At 41.9% G+C, this 22,259-nt stretch overlaps 1 protein-coding gene across 7 annotated transcripts in view; it reads left to right on the forward strand.

The window, feature by feature from the left end:
- LOC146644798 (forkhead box protein J3-like) overlaps positions 1 to 22,259 on the forward strand; it is a 74,126-nt gene that overhangs the window by 48,615 nt on the left and 3,252 nt on the right. For 4 of the 7 annotated variants that reach the window (XM_085392843.1, XM_085392840.1, XM_085392844.1 and 1 more), the window contains 6 exons: positions 2,703 to 2,861; positions 10,494 to 10,710; positions 13,304 to 13,561; positions 16,024 to 16,125; positions 20,820 to 21,092; positions 21,807 to 21,935. In XM_085392843.1, coding sequence (XP_085248969.1) covers positions 2,703 to 2,861; positions 10,494 to 10,710; positions 13,304 to 13,561; positions 16,024 to 16,125; positions 20,820 to 21,092; positions 21,807 to 21,935 — 1,138 coding nt within the window. The remainder of the gene's footprint in view (positions 1 to 2,702; positions 2,862 to 10,493; positions 10,711 to 13,303; positions 13,562 to 16,023; positions 16,126 to 20,819; positions 21,093 to 21,806; positions 21,936 to 22,259) is intronic. The other 3 variants (XM_085392846.1, XM_085392845.1, XM_085392847.1) reach the window with 3 other exon arrangements.

Here is a 22,259-nt window from a genome sequence, read left to right on the forward strand (position 1 = left end):
GGCATTTGGCGACTCTCCTTTTAGAAAGAGCTTTTCTTCCATTTTGGCAAATTCAACAAATTCAAATAGGGATCCAGAGCCAGCAGAGCCAACATCATAACAAAGAAACAGCAAACAGTCAAAAAGAGAAGTAAAATCAGCGTGTCACTGTTCATTTTGACATGAGTTCATGAGGCTTGAGTTCTTTTGTTATAGCAATATCATCTACAACCTATTATCAGACATATCAGAATTGTTGTACAAGGTTACTGGATAACTGTGTGGTTGGAATTCATGCCGTGGTGGTGGAGGGGGCGTGGGTCAGAGGAGATTCATTAGCAGGTTGGACTCTCTGGATTGGGATTCATTTAAATGCTGTTAGTTTCATTGACGATGACCTTATATGCTTCAGAAGCGACAGATGTTCCATTCAGAGCTTTAAAACACTGTAGTAAAAATCTTCAGAATGATCATAGTTCGTTGGCATTTATATGAATGAATATTGATTTCTTAGTTCTGTGCAATGATTAGTCATTTGTACTTGCTTGTGAGGAAAATGTGTCAAACTTTGTCACAACATATTTATAGTAAGACATAACTGCAGCAGAAGCAGCAGCAGAAGTGTCTGTTTTTCTTTTTCGCCTCTTCTTTAGAGGCTGAGACGCCTTCAGAACAAGTCTTCACTTCTAGCAGAAAGCCTTACGCGACACAAACACACACAAGCATTTAAACACTAAACTGCGTGTGATCGCCTATGTGAGGGTCAGAGATCAAGCAGAGACAGGGACCTCTGACACCTATCTGATCTGACGCACACACCCACACAAACACAGTAATTATGCGCAGTGGGTGATCCTTTTCGTCCTGTCCCCAACCAAAGAGAAAATTTGTCCCGCAGCAGCTCGCATTACTCTGTTTGTTCTGGATGGGATGCGAAGGTCTGGACTTTGCAGCACGTTACAGTTTTCCATTCTGGACTTTTAACAGACCCTGACTCATACTTCCCAGAATTTGTCAATATGAGACACGAGGATGAGAATTTCTGCACTTTTTTTTCTTATCAGCGTTGTAGCCAAGTACTCATGCAATTTTAATCATTATTATTATTATTATTATTATTATTATCTGGAATTCAGTCCTTTTTTGCTGTGAGACACGGCAAACAACAGAGTGCAGTGGATTAACTTGCCTACCTGAAAAAGTAGATACTGCAGATCCTTCACATTTTCCACCATCATTCTTATAACAAAGCCGTTAATAACGTTATTAATCAATGCCGCAAAAGGTATTGCAGTTTTATTAGATAATCGCTAAGACAAAACAAGGACAGAGCTTCACAAGCAGCCAACTTGGTGCAGATCATCAAGCGATTATTGTTTGGCGTGTTTGGCGTGCCACTCGTGCAGCAGGTGGAGAAACAAAAGGATTTTCATTTGATTTCTTTAAACGTGTCAGGTTGCACTCAATCCGCGCTACGCCAGGAAAGACTAAAACTTGAGTCGTCTCAGACATCAGTATACATTTTGAAACAATGATTCAGAGCACGGAGACCTTGATGATAATGATGCCGATGCCGGCATCAGTGACATCCGCCCACATCTGCACAGGTGGCGTCCTGCAGGCACAGCAGTGCGTCAGAGCTTCTTCTATAACACGTTTGCTCTCGCCGATGTTCTGTTTGCATTGGACAAAGCCTGCACTACTGAAGGAAGGCGTTCCTATAATTTGATACTGGGAATTTAGGATAGCGGGGGTCGAGGGGGTGGAGGAGGATCAGGATCAGATCATTGCACTGAGTTACTGTAATGTTTGCATAATGAAAAAACAAATCTTTTATGATCTGTTGTGATTAGTGTTTCGGTTCTTTGCTTCTGTGTAGATTTCAACCTAAAGCACCTCATTAAACCTAAAAAGAAATCCCTGTTCCTTTACTTCCACAGTCAGGAGAATTAAACTTTCACCCAGTGCCGATATTACCAAAACTATTCAAACAGGAACAGTTCAGGATTAACACTTTAACCCACGACTCAATAGCACTTCTCTATCCTTTCTTTTTTGCCACTACAAGATGTTCTGCAGTGTAGAGCACTGCCCCAGAGAGCCTTTAATGTTGTCTCACCCGAAGGCTGTATTTTCGCATTTGTCTATACAATTAAATGTTGCCTGGAGGTAATGTTGGCGCTGCGCTTCACAAGTCCTGACAGTCAAATAAAACAAGAGAAACATGATTCAACGTAATCCTGAGGCATTGCTCTTGAACGCTTTGTGATCTGCTACAATAAGATATACAGCGTAGTTACTTCGAAGTGCAACTTGGTGTCTTTATCTAATCAGAATCAACAAGTTCAAGGTGGCAAAAAAAAAAAGCAAAATCACAAGCTTAGGGTCGGTGAGTCTATTTTTTTTCTTCTTTCGTTTAACACAGCAAAAGGACAAATTTATATAGACCAGAACTAATATGTCCACATTTTCCTCATAACTTGTTCCATCAGTTAATGGTGCATGGGTAACTCCTTGAGTGGCGCGGCACTCACTTCAGTCTGGATATGAATTGGCGCGTGAACAAATATGAGGCAGTGTAACAAAATAGGCTACAAGGAACAATAAAGTCATGAATCACTGCCTTTGAAGGGGTTTATGTGGTGCGTTGGCTCAAATCGTTGGCCCCGTATAATAGCCTTTATTGTCATATTAACATCAACACTGTGTGTGTGTGTGTGTAGGTAGCGCTGTACAACCATGAAGCAGAAGGCAGCGAGAGTCCTGGGAGCCTGGGCGGCAGCCTTAGCAACAGCCTTTCAGAGCAAAGTTTGGCGTCCGTCAACCTCAACAACCGGAGCACCGCGGTCAGCAGTGGCAGCAACGTGCACGGATACACACCAGTAAGACCTTTGCTTTTGGTTGTTGTTGTTGTTTAGAGTGATCGCTTCTAGGTTTTATGTTTCTTGTGACAATTTTCCACTCAGAATTCAAGGACACTGCCACAGTGTCTGGTTTTTCATTCACAGCTGACAAATTTTAAACAAGCAGCATTAAAACTATTTTTACGTGTTCTGTGTCGTGTTTGGGTTTTTTTCCCCTGGATTCACTCGAAATAATCTGGATGATTCAGACACCGGTCGAGACACCAGATCAGTACAGAAGGTGTCTGCTGCACCCTTAGCAGACTGAGGAGGTGGTAACCAGCTAACAACATGTACGCTGGATCTACAGTACACTGCTCACTCTCATTTTATGTTTGATGCTCAGATTTTGCAGCCAAATATGTTTTCGCTCATCTTTAGCAGAGCACATTCACTGTGCGTAGAAGCAAAGTAATGACACTTTCTTTGGTTTTTCAAACAATTAGGCCTAATTGTGGTCACCTATTTAAAAAATCAAGGGGAAATGGATTATCTCTCTATTGTAGTGCTACTTTAACATGCATAGAAAGAATCAAATGGGCAACTTCAGTCATCGCTTCTTATGTGCAGAATTTATTTGTGCTCAGACAAGTGAAGCTGACCCAATCCAAAGAGACTTTTATCATTCCTTCCTTCCAGAGGTATGGAAATGCAATTCAGAGTGCAGATTGATTGAAAACTCAGTTGCTTGTTGTTGAACATTGCATTCATATGGACTGATTATTTAGCTCGTGAATTGAATTTTGTTTTGCCGCAGACTAGAGCTGGGCGATATGAGATTTTTTCATATCACGATATGTTTTTTTCATTTCAGGCGATAACGATATCTATCACGATATAAACCAAATAACTATATTTGTAAGATTTAAATGTGCCGTTGCTCACAAGTAAAATGTGAAATAATCAGCAGCTTGTTTTTATTTAAATATTTATTTCCCATAATAAGTTCAACAGGGTAGATGTACTTAAGGAACATGAGACTTTTTCAGATAAATAAAGGCAAATATTGCAAACTACACAAAAGGCAGCCGCTAAAGCGTTTAAGTTTCAAAACAGAACAAACGAAACAGACTAAATTGTCAATTCCACTTAGAAACAAAATATTAATTCTAAAAATAAATCTTAGTTTGTTTTACAGAAGAACAGACAAAACTGACTAACCTTTGTCAATATCAAATAAACTGAGAACTAAAAGGAAATTCTCAATCTCTCCTTGTTGTATAGCTTAGCTTTTCAAACAGTTTTAACAGTTACTTTAGTCTGACAAAAGCCGAATGACGAATTAGCGCTTCCAGTCAGAGACTGAGGCTACGTCCACACGTACATGGGTATTTTTGAAAACGGAGATTTTCCGTTTTCGTTTTAAAAAATAATCCCGTCCACACATAAAGGCAGAAATGAAGGAAAACGCTGCTATGAACATGCCAAAGCAGCAGGTGGCGCTAGATTCCTAACCGTGCAGAAATGTTGGCCAATCAGAAGTCTAGAAGCCTCGGTGGGAAAAAGTAAACAAAGCTGGGGCATAGAAGCAGAACCGAGTCGTATGTGTGGAGGGACAGTAACTGTGTGTATATGTAAGCATTTAAACACTGCAGAGAGTAGAATTAACAGTAACAGTATTGTAGAAATTCATTTCACCGAAACAATAACGTGGCGCACAGTGTGACGCATGCACCAGTTTATTGTATTTCCAGACTTGCTTTCGGCACATTTACAGTGCACGCTACTCTGTTTTTGTCAGACTTGAAATAGCCGAAATACCTTCACACTACGGAACTTCTATGGCTCTTCCGTTCGACAATCTCTCCGGCATTGGAACCATCATCTGTTTTCTCTTCGGTCACGCTCGGTTGATTTTTCTAGTCGGCACACTCATTTCCTCCATTACGCGCTGGCTCCATTACCCGCTGGCTGTTTCCCAAACAAACACACGTGCGGCTTGGCACTTGTGCTGTACGTAACAAGTCACGCGACGTGACGCTGCGGCTGTGATTGGTTCGGCTCTGCGCTGCTTAATTTGGATTGGCTGACCTTTTTTTTTTTTTTTAAGAGGACAAGAGCGGCGAGGTCTATCACGATAGCTTAATTTCTCTATCGAGTAAAAGTTATATCGCGATACATATCGTTATCGTTCTATCGCCCAGCTCTACCGCAGACTATCAATACTCTTTGCAGCCGCTCGCGCCCCTCAGGGCCGAACACCACAAAATAAATTTCAAACCTGTGGGAAATGCTTTGATAGCGGCTTGCTTCTGTCATCCAAAAATAAAACAAGAAGCAAGTTTATCTTGGTTGGTTTTGCTGTTTTTAGATGAGTGTGAGCCAGATACTGTGTGTGTGTGATTATTTAATACTGCTGAACTTATGCTCTGAAAGCTCTTCGCGTCAAACCTCTTTCGACTTCAGACATTTTTGTAAACGACAATCCTACATTCACACCCACTTAACGCTGTGATTGGCCAGCTGTGTGGAGGTGAGAAAGGAGCGAAGGACTACACTCTAGCTCTAGCTCTTTTTTCCTCTGGTGGTTATGTAACTGCAGTACTGAGCAAAGAGTCTTGAGCCACCCCTCTCTTTATGTTTCGATTGAAAAAAAAAAACAGTCTTTGTTGTAATTTTTTGAAGTGCTCTTGAGCAACAACTCTCTAGGCTTTCAGAGTTGTTTTTGGACGTTGGCTGCTTTTTCACTCATTTCCAGTCCAGTCTTTGTCCCTGACCGTTTTCAGACACATTTGGGGGTTTTATGTTGTTTTTTTTATTAAGCCACTTAACACTGAGCTACCATACCCCACTAACTCTATTATTTCAGCAGGTCCCACACACTGTATACAGAGGACACATTGATGCAGTCCCATGTTGTCCGCTGTTAATGTTCCTACAAACTTGGATAATACAAAGTAGAGAAGGAACTCTGCACATAGCTGTTTCGCGCCATATTTTATCCTGACAGTTTGAACTATTCCTTGTGCCTAAAAACAAGGTCCTATTTAACTGAGTAGTCTTAAATAGTCCAACTTACATGATAATGATCTGCTTGTTTATTAAAGAGGGACTACATTAGGAAACCAATATGTTTGAACATAAACTGACCCATGATGAGCTTTTGAGATTCAAAACAACATATTAATGGAGTGATTTTGGACCCGATTAGGAGTGACCTGATGTCTGAATAACTGAAGCAGCTCCCGTTAGTTTTCCTTTCAAATCAAGTCAAGTGGCTTTATTGTCATTCCAACTATGTGCAGTGGTACAGTACACAGTGAAGCGAGACAACGGTGCTACGTACAACATATAACAGACAATCAACACAGGACTGCATAAAGTGCAAGTGTGCAAAAATTTCAAAAATCTCCCCCCAAAAAACCCCCAAACAGTGCAACACTAGGCAGAACAGAACGATACAGACACAAGCCAGTGGAGACACAACAGTGCAATAGCAAAGTGCAACAATGACAGTGGGTTGTGCAAAAGACTGATTGTCTTTCACTACTAATGTAGTATCTACAGGCTTTAAAGAAGTGATGCTCAAATGTTTTTGGTGTCCTCGTGACCTTTATAAGGTGCACAAAAAGGGGCGGTACACTTACACATTCTTGCTTTGCAGTCCACGAGGTTCCCTGCTGTGTCAACTGTCATTCATATTTTCACCTGTATATATTCTGGCTCCCAGTGGATAAACCTTTGTGAGCAAGTGTGCCTTTCTTTCTATTCAGTCCATTTCATTCTCCAAATCCTTGTAGTAGTGTAGCTACAACAGCGTTTTTTCCCCACTGCGATCACTAAAGTCCCTTTCGGTCAAATATAAATATGGGAACTAGACAGACCTGCATTGTGTTTGATGTATTTGTAATCGTTTTCGCGCCTGTGTCCCTCTAAACCAAATGTAATACAGTTTTAAAGGCCAGTCTCTGTTCAAAAACAAAATTACAGGAGGGCTGAAAAATCCCAACTCTTCATTATCTCTCCCTTGTAACAGCTGCTCACCTTTTTACCATCAATCACTTTTCCCTGCTCACCTCCCACCTGCATTAGCAAAGGTCAGTGCAATCTCATCTCGTTAACCTCTCATTTCTAGAGGCCATCTTTTGTTTTCTTCCTCCCTGCATCGGCTCCTCCACCTTTCGCCCTCCTCTTCCATCGTTTCAGACCTCATCTGCGGTCTAGTCCGGTGGGATCGGGTTTAGTTCTGACTCATTACCTGAAGCAGGTGATAGCCCCCTCCCCCCGCATCCCTTTGACTGACGGTGATTACTGGTGGCATTGCTGGCAGAGATCTCAGACACCGAGAGAGTTTATGGAAAGGCTGGCATTATTGGGGTGGAGGTAGATGTGTGGGAGATGTGTCGTCGTAAGTTGGCTTATATTGGCAGAGACACACTGATCACAGCAAATTGCTTGAGTTCTCCGGGTGGATGGTGAGGAAGATGACAGCTTGGATGAAATGAGGGTGGATGAAGACCGGCTGCATTCACAATATGCGGCAGATATGTGAAGCTTCGTATTTTGTTTTTGCTTTTATGTGAAAAGAAATGAGAGGCAGCAGCGATTCCATTTTAATTGTGTGAAATTGAATTTGGTATGATCATCACTGTGAATGGCTGAATTATTAAATGATTTCTGACAGTAATTTATATAAAAAAAAAGTGTCCAGGGCTCGGCTGAAGTTTTAATTTAATTCATTTAAATTAAATCGTATTATTATTGAATTTTACTTTTCTGTCTGCCAATTGAAATTCAGGTGTGTTCACTTAGGTTCAGCCTGTAGAGACAAAAAAGCCAAGAGGTTTGTTTCTAATGCATTTTGACTTAAAGGCAGAGGTGCTCTCCACTTGACGCCTGTGCTAGGAAGCTGGATTTGGGATTATCCAGGTAACTTCAAGGTTAACCCTGGGTTTGCAGTATTACAGAGTCCGTTCACTTCTTAGCTCTACTTACTTGTTATTGTAGCCATGGTAACCTATCCTGCAGACCCGATCTAGGTTGTCGATCAGCAGGTATGAGATCACTGCTTACCAACCAATCAGTTATCTGGGAAATAGAATCACCATTTGTGGAAAAGTCCTTGGACTTTTGTGCATGCAGGGTCTAAAGTTTTTCATCTAGACTCTTGCTGTTTCCCCGATGAGCATTAGACTGTTCTATAGCCTATAATATATGATCCCAAAACAGGGCATCTGTGGACCTTAGAGTCTAAACCTACATTATAATTATGTTTTTATATTTAATCTTTAGGCTGTTCTCAGACCCTTAGACAAAATTGAGGCTACAGCTGAAAGAATAACAACTAAATCTATCACACATGCATCTAATTCATCACATTCTCCCATATTTCAATGTTAGAGTGTTGATACTTTTATTTTACTGACTATTGTACTGTGATTTTCTGTTTCACACCGCTTATTTCTCTACAGCAGGAGCATTTCTTTCAGTTACCCTCACAGTTTTATCATTCTTTGTGAGATCAGCGGCTCGCGTGCCAGTGGAGACGTCCATCTGTGTGACTGGCCGGATGCTGCCAGCGTCATCCCCTTAATGTGAACATGCTCATAGCTGGATTAATCAATCATGAGTTAAGTTATGAAGCTGATAACCACCTTTGTGTGACAATTTACCCTGATTGCTAATGTTAGGGTAAGTGAATAAGTTGCTAATATAATCTGACCAGATGTGCCTGATTTAAGGGTTAAAAAGCAAAATAATGGCCTCACAATAGTATTCATCAACAGGCGACAGGATCTGAGCATGCTCACTTAAGACTGGTCTCAGAAAACTATGAAGTAATAAAAATATAACAGCAAAAGACAACACTGGTGGTGCAGGTAAGGAACGAAATCGGTGCTGCATATGTAAATACACTGAGGTGTGGTTCAGCTTTAGTGCAATCTCACTGTTGTGTTAGAAGCTGTTGTTTCTAACACAACAGCTAAACTTTACAATACATTTAGCCATTCAGGAAATCACTTTTTGACCAGTTCAAAGTGAAATTAATTGTCTTCATGTAATATTCTTCCTGATCCAGGCCCACAAATACACCGAGCAGTTTCTATTCTGCAAACTGTAATTCTAACTTTTTAAAATCAACAGGGCAGCAGAGTAGGAGGATGTACGAAAACGTTGAATTTCTGAATAACTAACCCCAACGCAGAGCTCCTTTCTGCTCTGTTTGATCAAAAGAATCTGTGAAAATGTGTTATTTACAGCTGTTTTTAAACTGGAGCTACAAGATAACGTGCTCCAAACCAGGTTATGCGTTTCCCGCTGGTTGCTATGGTTACCTAACCAGGTAAAATGGGAGCGACTTTTTGAGTTCAAGCTCAAAAAGTGTAAAAGAGTGTCATAGCTACCGCGGTGTAACCCAGGTCTTTGAAGCCTTGATTGTTTTTTGCTGTCGCCATCTTGGTCTCTTTATTATTTATATAGTACTAACCACAGTGTGTCACTGAGACCATTAACACAAGAGGAAAGTGTTTACAGAGGTCAAGTCAGAAAGCTGTTTCCTCACAGACTTCTACTGGACCCATGGCATTTAAGAAGAACTCGGGTTTAAGGCACTCTCACACCAGGTTAACCTATTAACCTTACTTCAGATTATACAGATGTTAGAATTAACCTTCCAAAACTGGAGGCACAGGGCTTTGATGTGCGGAGGTGTGGAGTTGTAAAACAAATAATTTTATGGTGATAATTTGTTTTTTTACATAGCGTCTATATTGTGTTATTAGAAATATGTCTGTTGTTGCTATTGAGTTTATATTAGTAACAAAGCTGGATAAATACTAGCTGATAACTTATGGAGAAGGGGTGGGATTAAATAAATGTGCACTTCCTCCCACTTTTTTGTGGAACCTCTGTATTTTGTTTATATGATCAAAATAAATAGAACATTTATTTTGATCATATATAGGTTTAACACATACGTCATCTACATGATCCGTGCAGTCCCGAGTCACCTTTTGTGCTTCTGTTTTGCATCCTGTCTTTAGATTGACTGACACAAGTTATATTATGTCACATTAGGATCAAATATCTGAATTGTGAATCTTCTCTCTGGATACAAATTGCTGTTGTTTCGTAGCCGCGCACTGCTGCTGCAGGTGATGGAGGAAGATGGTGATGAAATACAATCCACTTAGGAGTAATCCAATAATTTTAAGCAGTTTCATGTGCGGTGAGATTTTACAACTGAATGGCAGTTCCTTGACAATTAAAACATTTTAACTGAACCTTGGTTTAATTCGGGGAGGCACAGAAATTCTTGAAGTCACTAATATGCTCTCTAATCCTTCCATACATGCTCTGTGTATGACAAGCAGCAGTCAATAAAAGAACTAGGTGCCATTAGGTGGTGTTTTTTGTGTATTTTATAAACAGTAGAGCCAAGAGTTGGTTATGAATGAGCCAAAAAATGATTACTATTTTTGATGAACCAGTCAAGCACATAAAACGTATGCACTTGAACCTGCAATGCCTCATCACCTTGACGAACTAAATCTTTTCAATCGCAGTGTGAATTGAGCCTTTGTCAGGCGTTTTTCTGAAACCACGACGTTCCCTGATGTTCCCCGTGCCTTTTAACAGTCGATCTGTCTCTTCTTCCTATCCGCCTCGAAGGTGAGCAGCCACTCGGAACCTTCGTCCCAGTCCTTGAGCCTCCAGCAGCCCGCCCAACCTCCGCCGCCGCCTCCTCCTCCTCCCCCGCAGCCCCAGTACGGTTTACCTGTCCCCGAGTCACGGGACAAGCAGCTCTGCTTCTCAGACTTCGAGGACCTCAGCTCTTCGTTCCGCAGCCTTTACAAGTGCGTCTTTGAGCAGTCCTTCTCGCAGCAAGGTGGGTGGTTTTGTGTGCGGATTAGTGTGCCTGCTCATGCGTACCTGTTCGACACCTATAATAACACGTGTGTTCACTGGGAAATAAAGTAAACTTCTGTGTGAGGCTTTGTGCACATAATTAACTGACAAGAATAAGCCCCCCCCCCCCGCCACCACCACCTTTATAAATTCAAACAGTTTAACACTGGTTTCATAGCCGGCATTCCAGTATTAACCTCCACCACACACTCCTACTCTGTTGTGTTTTAATAAACAAACAATCTGTTGTTCCGCATATCTGCGTTTTACGGCTCGCTCAGTCAAATGAGTAATTAAGAGTAAGAATTCAACAGAAGGGGGGGAAAAAAACTCTCAAACACATCTGTAGTCGAGCAGAGCAAAGGGTTCTGCAGCTTTGATAGCAGCTAATTAGATTGGTTCTAAAGTTTGCGAAGCATCTCGCTAATTGCTTCCTGACGCTTTCAGGTCACTAGGCCTCCTCCCTCTTGGACACCCCACCATCGCACCAACCTCCTCTCACCTTCTCTCTTCTCCCTCTCACGCTTTCTCTCTCTCACTTTTTACTCCTGATACACATCAACAAATCTTCTGTAACCAAGGAGATTGATACGCTCTGTTGACCCCCGCAACTGCTGCCTGGATTCACCCTCTGACAAGGTCCCCTTCAATTTGTGGTCAGGGTTGTACACAGAGTACAGATAAGACAATGAGAATATAGATGGTGGGGAAGAAAACGGCACTGCGCTGAGATCTAAAAGGAAAATGAGGAAGAAAATGGATTTAGCGGATGCTTGAAAGGGTCCCTTAAGTGTGAGGCTTAGCAGGAAACGGTGTCAGTAGTCATTGTATTTGAGAATTTGAGTCATCCGGACAGAGGAGCTCATCGTATCTACAGCGAGTCCAGGACCACACACCGCATTGCTACGGGCTCAGGCAGTGCCACCATCCTGAATTACAGGTCACAGTGAAGCAAATATGAACCTTTTCTAAAGAGCAAACGAGTGAATCAACAGCTGGGTCAACTTGTGAAGTCTCATTTTACAATCTGGCTTTCAAAATTATGCTGCCCTTTCCCCTTTTGCCATCTTAAAATCTTAAAGAGAACCCTGTTATTATTCCCTTTAAATGCACCCGTACGGTAAATTAGGAAAGAGGAACACAGCCGTGGTAAAATCATAGATAAAAATGGAGCTTTGATTTGCAGTACTGTAAATACAGTTAAGGCAATGAAAGCATTGACTATACACACAGCAGAGGGGAATAAAGAGACTGAATGAAAAATACTCTGCACTCGGTGGTGCACTCATCGATTCGCTTTTTATCGGTCACAAAAAGTTCTGAAGAGATCTTGGAGTGATAGCAAATAAAGGAAAAGGTAAACACGACTCAAACAAATGTACCAAAGGAAGGTAACCTTCGAAGAGTCCACCTTACTTTATAGTTGGACGTTGTACGTCCTTGGAAGAGCCTTTTACATTTAAGTAGTCACAAAACCGGGAAGCGGACAGCCGAGGTCCAGAAACGCTGCAGCATCATTTGAAAATTTAATGAGGCAGCAACCGACATAAAGCTTCTTCAGTGTCGATGATGAAAAGGAATTCATAGGTAGAGGTGAGGGAGAGTGTGTGTGTGTTTGTGTGTGTGAGGGATGAGTCAGAGATTCATATGACAAATCAGACAGGAGAGACACCGGGTGACGTAGCCAGGCTGGCTCGCCAAAACCTACACCCCCAATCAGAGATGATGGGTATCACCAATAGTGATTATCCTTGTTAACCCAGGCTTTCTGTTTCACGCTCTGTGTGTGCCCTCATAAAAGGGCTTGTTTGAAGCCTACTTAAATCAAAAGCATTATCAGATGAATGGCTGATAGAGATCTATAAAGAATATATCAAAATATAATGGCAGAAGCCCGCACTGGTGCTGCAAATAAGGCAAGAGAGCAGCTGGCAGAAAATCGTTAATCTTGTGAATTCATAAGTGAATCTATTTATTTTACCACCCAGTGCTGACATTTATGTCTAAAGTTACAGCTGCAAGCTACAGGGGTGCCAGTGCATTCGCCTCTGATGCCGTCCCACAGCCTGATGGCAAAGATGTGGAAGTCTGCTGCCAGATCAAAGTGAAATCAAATTTATTGATACATTATTCTTGCTGATAAATAGCCTCCACATAAACTGATCAGTTTTCTGATCCGAGCTGCAATTCCTGCAGTGTAAAATGGACTTGGATTCAACAAACCCGTATAATTCCTTTGGTGGTATTGCGATGTATAAGACATATTCCTGCTACTGAGAATCCATAGCAGTGGTTGTGCATGTGTGATTGAATAGGAGGCTAATAGCTGTGGGTGACATACCAAGGCATGTAGGTGGTTTAAACAATTGACTGACAATAATTTAGAAATGGCAACGTGAAAGTAATCCACATCCACTTTAAAATGAGTTCAAGAGAGCAAATCTGAACATGTTGTTGAAGGAGAATCTTTGGCTTTATTTGGTTGAGCTGTTATAGTGGAAAAAAGGTGTCTTCTCCATCATTTTTGCCCCATTTTTTAAAGTTTCATGTGTCTTTATGTTTTTTTCCCCAAGCAGGTTTGATGAGTATGCCCGGTGACTCGGGTCAACAGGCCCGCACCGCCTGCTCCTACCAGCACTCTCCTGGTGGGGGAAGCGGCAGCGGCCACCACCACCAACACAACCATGGCCAGACATCGCACCACCCTCACCACTCTCACGTCTCCCCTCACTCCACCCACGGTCAGCACCAACAGCACTCTGGTCACTCTCAGCAGCACTCGTCTCTCTCCCACCAGCAGAGTCACGCTGTGCAGGCCTGCCCCACAACAGGTGAGAACAGGTTTACAGACAAAGGGCATTACAGCATGTGTAGGATCTTTGGTGTCGCCTACTGGTGCACAACATCAGGAAAAACATGGGCAGACTTTAGCAACTTTCTAACAGGGATTGAATAATACTTTGCCAATCAGAGTAATAATAATAACATCAATACATCAGCTTGCACTGAACATACCAGGTCTTTAAATTTGAATGTGAAAGCTTTCTTTTAACGATAACATGAATGTTCACTAACAAAGCAACACGAGAGTCCCTTTGATTGTAGTTAATTACTCTGGGAGAGAGGTTACAAAGGCACAGATACTCATTGAGGTGAAAGGCAATTCATGTACTTTAAAAAACCCTTATCCTTAATTACCATAATTTGTTTCAAAATCACTGAATTCAGTTAATTCGGAACAAATTTGCTCAGAAACCACAGACAAAAGATGCTTTATATCCCAGTTTCCATCAACATCTGGGGAAGTTTGTGCAGACACTGCACAGGAGCAGGAACTGCTTATATGATGTGCTTAACATACACAATATAGACCTGACCACTGGTGTTTTACCTTCACAGCCCCCTCATTTAGGATATGGATAACCATAATTCTTTTTAAGATCTATTTCTGGCATTTTAGCCTTTATTGAAAGGGCAGGAAAGCAGGGGGAATGACCTGAAGCACATGGTCTCGGGTGCATTCAGACTCAGCTTCTGCAGCAGCCTTTCGGCATGAGGTCCTGCTCAACCAAGTGAGCTATGCTGGCATTGAGTATAAGCGAAATTCTTCTGGCCTGGTGAACAAGTGGTTATATTACACCAAAAGCAAACCTTCCTCACTATTACCGTTCACATTATGTTTTCCAAGAAACAGAAAACCAGTAATCTCAGCGTCCTCGCAGCAAGAAAGTTCCCCCTGCTGCCCTTGTGCCCTCGGCTTTCACCTACATCCAGAGTCATGCTTGTCAGGTTAGCTGGTGATTTTAAAGTGGCTGTAGGTACGATTGTATGCCTCTGTGTGCAGGGCGTACTCTGTGTCTTAACAGCTGGGGATTAGCTCCAGCGCCCCTTCAACCCTAAATTAGATAAACAGTTAAGAAAGAAATGGATGGCTTGATGCTTTTAGACATGGGGAAACAGGCAGTTAAAGAAATAATAAAGTTGTTTGCTTATCATTTGAAAATGGGTTTAAAATGTAAAACATGTGCAACAGTAAAAGAAAAATAAAATCAAAATATGTTTCTTTTTATCTGGCGTGACTGTGATTAGCAGTGGGGGAGACTACCTTCAGGGTTGAAATGACAAAATTATGAAAATATTGTCCGGTGTTCTTTTCATTCCGATGCCGCTGTAGAAGAGAAGACCTCCTATTACCGAGACTTTCACTTTGAAAGCCCCAATGCTATTTCTCCAGTTTCTCTGCTTTTCTAATTCTCCTGAAAAGACCATACAAAGCTCAAAGTATAGCTTCACATATATAGGCGCACCAAAACACTGATTCAACATTGCGATTTCCAAGGCCACATTGGTGTAACTGCAGTTCACCTAACACATCAGAATGGCACATCTGTGTACGCGGGCATTGGATTTGTATTGTATTCTTTCCTCTATAAGGTCCCAGAGTGTTTGATTTTTATGAGGCTGAGCTGATACAAACAGGCTTCTCCAAATCTTCACGAGGCTTTTCCTACTCATATTCCCAGTCTTTGTGTGTGTTTTTTCTCTTCGTGTCTCTGCAAGAGAGCTCTCAGGCCAGTGGAAAAGCCTATTTAGACATTATTTATCTAGGTTAGTATTCTCCACAACCAAGCTGAGGATGAATGAAAGCAACCTCTCTGTCTTTGATCCACGGCCTGAGAATGTATTGTTGTTTGGGTTGTGGTGGTGAAGGCGCTGAAAAGAATCTTCTTTCTTTTGCCTCACAAGCAAAGCTATGACTGGATTTTGTTGTCTTTCTTTTTGTGTGTAAACTCATGCCACCTTGTGGCTGTTTGCAGAACAGACAGATCTTTTTAAAGTGAATTAGTTTACCAGTTTGGGATCATCTAACAGTGTTGTGTTCTTCAGTATCACTGCAGATAACCAATGCTGTTTTATATCTGGGAGAAATCTTTTGAAACACGCAATTTAAAGACACCATGTTTGGTTTATTTTGAAAAAATTTTTTATATTTTATCTATTAGATGTTTTAATTCTGAATTTGATTCCTTTTTTATTTTACAATGCGATGCTCCAGGGTAAGAATAGTGCCACCTTGCAAAGTCAGTTCAGAAAAGTTAAAAAAGACATGCATGTTAAATGACATTAATATGGGACATTATTCTGATTCTTACCCTCGTTGCTTCGTGTGAAAATCCTTTGTTTTTTCCAGGTTGTCTTTTGCAACATTTGGAAAAATGTTTCTTTAAAGAGATGTTTGTCTGTGTGTGTGTGTGTGTGTGTGTGTGTGTGTGTGTGTGTGTGTGTGTGTCAGTCATGTCATCAGACTGGTACCCCAACCTGGACTGGCTGAAGGAGAGCTGCCGCATCGCTACCAGCTACAACTGGGCTGACGTAGACCTCTCCCCATTCCAAGGTAACGCAAACACACAACTGCCATCAGTGTGGACAAATGAAATGAACACTGATAAAGCTGTCTACCGCGGCCCGCCTAAACACGGGGAAAATTGATAAAATGCGTATCATGTCGATCAGCTGCTTTGATTAAACCATTGTGATTCCTCTCTGTGCTTTCATATGCACTCGCCCTGAGGCTCAGTGTTATAATATCCAGTGTGGTAATAGTACTGCCCTAATAAAAGTCATTATCCTGCATCTGAGAGGTTCCCACTCTTATTCTCTCACACACGCACACACACACACACATAGACACACACAAGCTGTCTCGCTCCCTCCCAATTGTATGATGTGAATAATCCAATTAGGCCCCGGCTCAGTAACAGCCTCTTATCACGGTCAGCGCACAAAGCCGGCAACATCCACACGCGATTGATGACGACGGCTGGTCCTGTAGCTCACAGACCGCTGCTGTCTCTCTCTCTCTCTCTCTACTTCTGCAACGCTTGACCTCTCTCACACCGCCGTAATGCCATCCTCTACTCTCTCTGGCTCATCTCCAAACAGCAGGGACCGAGCCTCTTGTCTCTGTCGGCGCCACATACGAGCCATACAAATGTGTTTTTGGGCAAAATATCCGTCTTCACGTTTGAAAAATGGAAGCTTGACCTTGTCTTATTTTGGAAGCGGTAAATACCAGAGGAGGTGATTTCAGTTCAGCGTCTTCTGCGTTGTTTTAAATGTGAACAGGCATCCCGTCAGAACAAAAGACGGTTTGTAGTTTCAAGGTTTTGAAACTTACGGTGACAGTAAACCGTAGTGAGATTCTTGTGCTGGATGTGTCCTCACGGTGATGGATGATAAATAATTTATTTCTTATTCAACCCGTGATTTGCTGACGGTGGTAAGAAAAAGTTCTGCAGAAGTTGTCTGGGAAAAGTCATGAAGGAGTGCATGTTTTTTTGCTGTAATGTTTAGCATGTAGAGTGACACATATTAAGGAGAAATATCACAAAAAATGATATGTTAACTACAATTTTTGATGCTGCAAATGATATATTTAGAAGGGGGAAAATACAGGGCGGGCCATTTATATGGATACACCGTAATAACATGGGAGTGGTTGGTGATATTAAAGTCCTGTTTGTGGCACATTAGTATATGTGAGGGGACAAACTCCTCAAGATGGGTGGTGACCATGGTGGCCATTTAGAAGTCGTCCATCTTGGATACAACTTTTGTTTTTTCAATAGGAAGAGCGCCATGTGACACATCAAACTTATTGGTAATGTCACAAGAAAAACAATGGTGTGCTTGGTTTCAACGTAACTTTATTCTTTCATGAGTTATTTACAAGTTTCTGACCACCTATAAAATGTGTTCAATGTGCTGCCCATTGTGTTGGATTGTCAATGCAACCCTCTTCTCCCACTCTTCACACACTGATAGCAACACCGCAGGAGAAATGCCAGCACAGGCATCCAGTATCCGTAGTTTCAGGTGCTGCACATCTCGTATCTTCACACCATAGACAATTGCCTTTAGATGACCCCAAAGATAAAAGTCTAAGGGGGTCAGATCGGGAGACCTTGGGGGCCATTCAACTGGCCCACGACGACCAATCCACTTTCCAGGAAACTGTTCATCTAGGAATGCTCGGACCTGGCACCCATAATGTGGTGGTGCACCATCTTGCTGGAAAAACTCAGGGAACGTGCCAGCTTCAGTGCATAAAGAGGGAAACATGATCATGTAGCAATTTCAAATATCCAGTGGCCTTGAGGTTTCCATTGATGAAGAATGGACCCACTATCGTTGTACCCCATATACCACACTAAACCATCACTTTTGTTGTTCCAACAGTCTTGGAGGGATCCATCCAATGTGGGTTAGTGTCAGACCAGTAGCAGTGGTTTTGTTTGTTAACTTCACCATTCACATAAAAGTTTGCCTCATCACTGAACAAAATCTTCTGCGTGAACTGAGGGTCCTGTTCCAATTTTTGTTTTGCCCATTCTGCAAATTCTGTGCGCCGATCTGGGTCATCCTCGTTGAGATGCTGCAGTAGCTGGAGTTTGTAAGGGTGCCATTTGTGAGTAGCTAATATCCGCCGAAGGGATGTTCGACTAATGCCACTCACCAGTGACATGCGGCGAGTGCTACGCTGTGGGCTCTTGCTGAATGAAGCTAGGACAGCCACTGATGTTTCTTCATTAGTGACAGTTTTCTTGCGTCCACATTTTGGCAAATCCAACACTAAACCAGTTTCACGAAACTTAGCAAGCAGTTTGCTAACTGTAGCATGGGAGATGGGTGGTCTAGTAGGGTGTCTTCCATTAAAATCTGCTGCAATGACCTGGTTACTGCGTTCACCAGATATCAACACAATTTCGATCGGCTCCTCACGTGTTAACCTCTTCGACATGTCAATGGCTGTGAACAAAGAGAAACTTGTAAATAACTCATGAAAGAATAAAGTTACGTTGAAACCAAGCACACCATTGTTTTTCTTATGACATTACCAATAAGTTTGATGTGTCACATGGCCCTTTTCCTATTGAAAAAACAAAAGTTGTATCCAAGATGGCCGACTTCTAAATGACCACCATCACCACCCATCTTGAGGAGTTTGCCCCCTCACATATACAAATGTGCCACAAACAGGACTTTAATATCACCAACCATTCCCATTTTATTACGGTGTATCCATATAAATGGCCCACCCTGTACATTTTGCTCAATATAATTAGCGAGTCTAAAGGAAACTTGTAACTTATTTTGTGGTCAAGAATTTACATCTAATTTTAAAACACTGTTACGATTCTGCAAATACCAAATTTCCTATTTTCAGAATTTAAAATGTCACAATCTACAGTGATGAAACTCGATTGCATTAAATGATGAAGCTACAAGGATGTCTGAGATACTGAAGCAAGAATTATTAAAGAATTGACATTTTGTACGCAGTTAAATCAGCTGATGAAACTATTAAAAATACATTTGTATTTTTTCCCAGCAGTGACTTAGTGGTGTCCACACCTTTAAATCATAGACTCATTAATATCCTCCCATAAGCATCCACATGTATTTATTTATCAGTGTTTTAGTCCACATAAATATTAAATAATGTATTTGGTGAATAAATCAAAGGCTTCTGACACAGTTGTAAAAATGTACTTCTAAAGCTTTTAAGGCTTAAGGGGAACAGTATCATAGCCGGTATACACTGATCAGGTCTAACTTTATGACCTTCACTACCCACATGCATCAGTGAGCTTTGGCCACCAATGACCCTGTCGCTGGTTCACCTTGGACCCCTTTGATAGATACTGACCACTGCAGACCAGGAACACTCCACAAGAGCTGCAGTGTTGGAGAAAATTTGACGCATGTCAAACTCACTCAAATCCTTACATGTGCCCATTTTTCCTTCTAACACATCAACTTTGAGGACAAAATGTTCACTTGCTCCCTGATATCTACCACCCACTAACAGTGGGTTAGTGATGATGAAGAAAGAATGAGTGTAACCTCCCCTGTCAGTGGTGTATATGGTAAATGGCCTGTATTTGTATAGCGCTTTACTTAGTCCCTATGGACCCCAAAACACTTTACACTACATTCAGTCATCCACCCATTCACACACACATTCACACACTTGTGATGGCAAGCTACATTGTAGCCACAGCTGCCCTGGGGCACACTTACAGAGGGTTAGGGACACTTGTACCACCAGGCCCTCTGACCACCACCAGTAGGCAACAGGTGAAGTGTCTTGCCCAAGGACCCAACGACCGAGACTGTCGGAGCCGGGGCTCGTACCAGCACCCTTCCGATTACAAGACAAACTGCCAACTCTTGAGCCACAATCGCCCTATATGAAAGGTGTGATCACCCCTGCAAGATCAATTTCTTGTGCATCTCTACCGACGCTTCTTCTTCTTCTTTTGGATTACTCCATAGAAGTCCCGTTATGAACCCTGTACCTGTGCCTCTGTGATGATCCGGTGTGTCAGGCTGGAAATCCTTTGACTTTTTTTTTTATTCATGCAAAATTTGAAAACGCATGCTGTGATTTTTTTTTTCCTGCAGGTGCGACTACAATTGAGCCTGTATGTTCATTCTATAAACATATTCCTAATTTATTAGATAAAACACCAAGGGAATTACACTACATCACAAAAAAATACAATTTACTCGATTTGATAAGCACTGATGCATGCCTGATGTTTAAAATTATTCATTAGTCAATCACCACCCACTTAGAGGATGTCGGGTATTTCTTGGCAGTGGAAGTGCTGCTAAGAAGAAAGCATCTATTAGAGAACAGCAACGTTTGGTCTGCTTTTTCAGTAAAGTAGTGAAGGAAGTGAAATTTTTGTACCCACACAAATGAGAGACTCATTTTTGCCGTGTTTAAAAAAAATCACAGAAACCAGTGCTGGCCTTGCATCCTTTATATTTAGCATATTGATTTAATTTAATAATAGGTTTTCTCTTATATCGCTTCTTTTTCTGTTTTTTCTTTGTTTGTTTTTTTCCTGTCTGGCAGAACAAGCTGAACAAATGCAAATTAACAACTCGTGCATTAATTTACCTGTAAAAAAACAAATCAAAACAATAAAATAAAGTACATGAAACGATGTCACATCTTGAAGCAGTAAAAGCTCTGGTGCGTGGCAGTCACAGCACTTTGCTTCCTCTCTCTGTCAGGTCTGAAGGAGAGCATGCGACAGGCGGAGCTCAGCAACTGGTCTCTTGATGCTGCCCAGATGGCTGACCTGTGTTCCTCCATTAACCAATTCTTCATGGCGACGGGGGTCATCCCCCCTCAGGGCGCCACCCACCCACAACCTCAGGTCCAACATCCAGCGCCGCCGTCTGCTCCTCAGCACCCGGCTCAGCCGCACGGGGCCATGCATCCAAAGCCCAGCCATCACAATCAGCATGGGCAACACAACCCACATAATCAACACATCAGCACAGGTCAGTCTGCCGGGCCAAGGATCCTGTACTATAAGGATAGCAGTATATTAGATTGTTGCATCTGGGACCAGAGGCTGAGATTTCTGCTAGTAACCAGCTTAGACCTGGAAAGTCAGCTGCTTTATATGTGCACAGGGCTTTACACACATGCACACATGGCAGCATCGTACTCTGGACTGCTGTTCTGTTATTTAATTATTAACACCGCAGTATCCTGTTAAAAAAAACAAACATTACAATAAAATGCTGTTATTTATTTTTATCTGATGACTCCACTCATGTGTCAGAAGAAAAGAAAAGCGTGAAAAAGAAAGTATGTTAACTTAAAATAACATATGGAACCCCAAAAAACTCTCCATTAGCAAAATAATGGTTCCTGCTGTTAGTTGACGGGATGGAGGCAGGAGCTCAGCTGACTGCCAGTCTCTCCGCTCGCTGTGTCATTGTTGGCTCGTTGTCTATTTACAGCAAAATTATGGAGTCTGTCAGTTTAATGGCAACTGAAGTAAAGATATGAAGATGGGGGAATATTTCACCAGAGGGAAATCCACTGAGTGGCAGCAGAATCTATTGGATTTCTCTGGCTTAGCATAAAACGACAATAAAATTGTGTGCGCCCATGATAACAGCTTGTGTTCTGCAAAGATGAGTAGTGTGAAAGCCGGGATACTAATCTGACAGTTAGTCATTGCCCTTTTGTCTATTCTCCCACAGGGAACATGTACATGGACTCGAGACAAAACCTTTCTTCTCTGATGGGCCCACCAGGATATCCTCACATGCCTCCCATGAGCAACACTGCTCCCACCATGACAGGTGACTCTCCCATCGCTCTCTTAACAGGTCAGGAGGAGCCTGGAGAAATACATGGTGTATATGGAGGCTTACACAGAGGCTGTGTGTGTGTGTGTGTGTGTGTGTGTGTGTGTGTGTGTGTGTGTGTGTGTGTGTGTGTGTGTGTGTGTGTGTGTGTGTGTGTGTGTGTGTGTGTGTGTGTGTGTGTGAGCAAGAGAGAGATAGAGATTTTTGGCAATAGCACACTTTAAACTGGATAACACACTTCTGATTGATTAAATAGGGAAGCTTGAACTAAAGTTAAATGTTGTATTTCTCTTCATAAAGTTAGGAGATAGAATTAAAAATCCGCCAATCACAGATCAGCAACTC

The sequence above is a fragment of the Rhamphochromis longiceps genome, linkage group LG20 (assembly GCF_057381845.1).
Source record: "Rhamphochromis longiceps isolate RC_006_pf linkage group LG20, R_longiceps_female_GT1.1, whole genome shotgun sequence".
In the NCBI taxonomy this organism is placed as follows: domain Eukaryota; kingdom Metazoa; phylum Chordata; class Actinopteri; order Cichliformes; family Cichlidae; genus Rhamphochromis; species Rhamphochromis longiceps.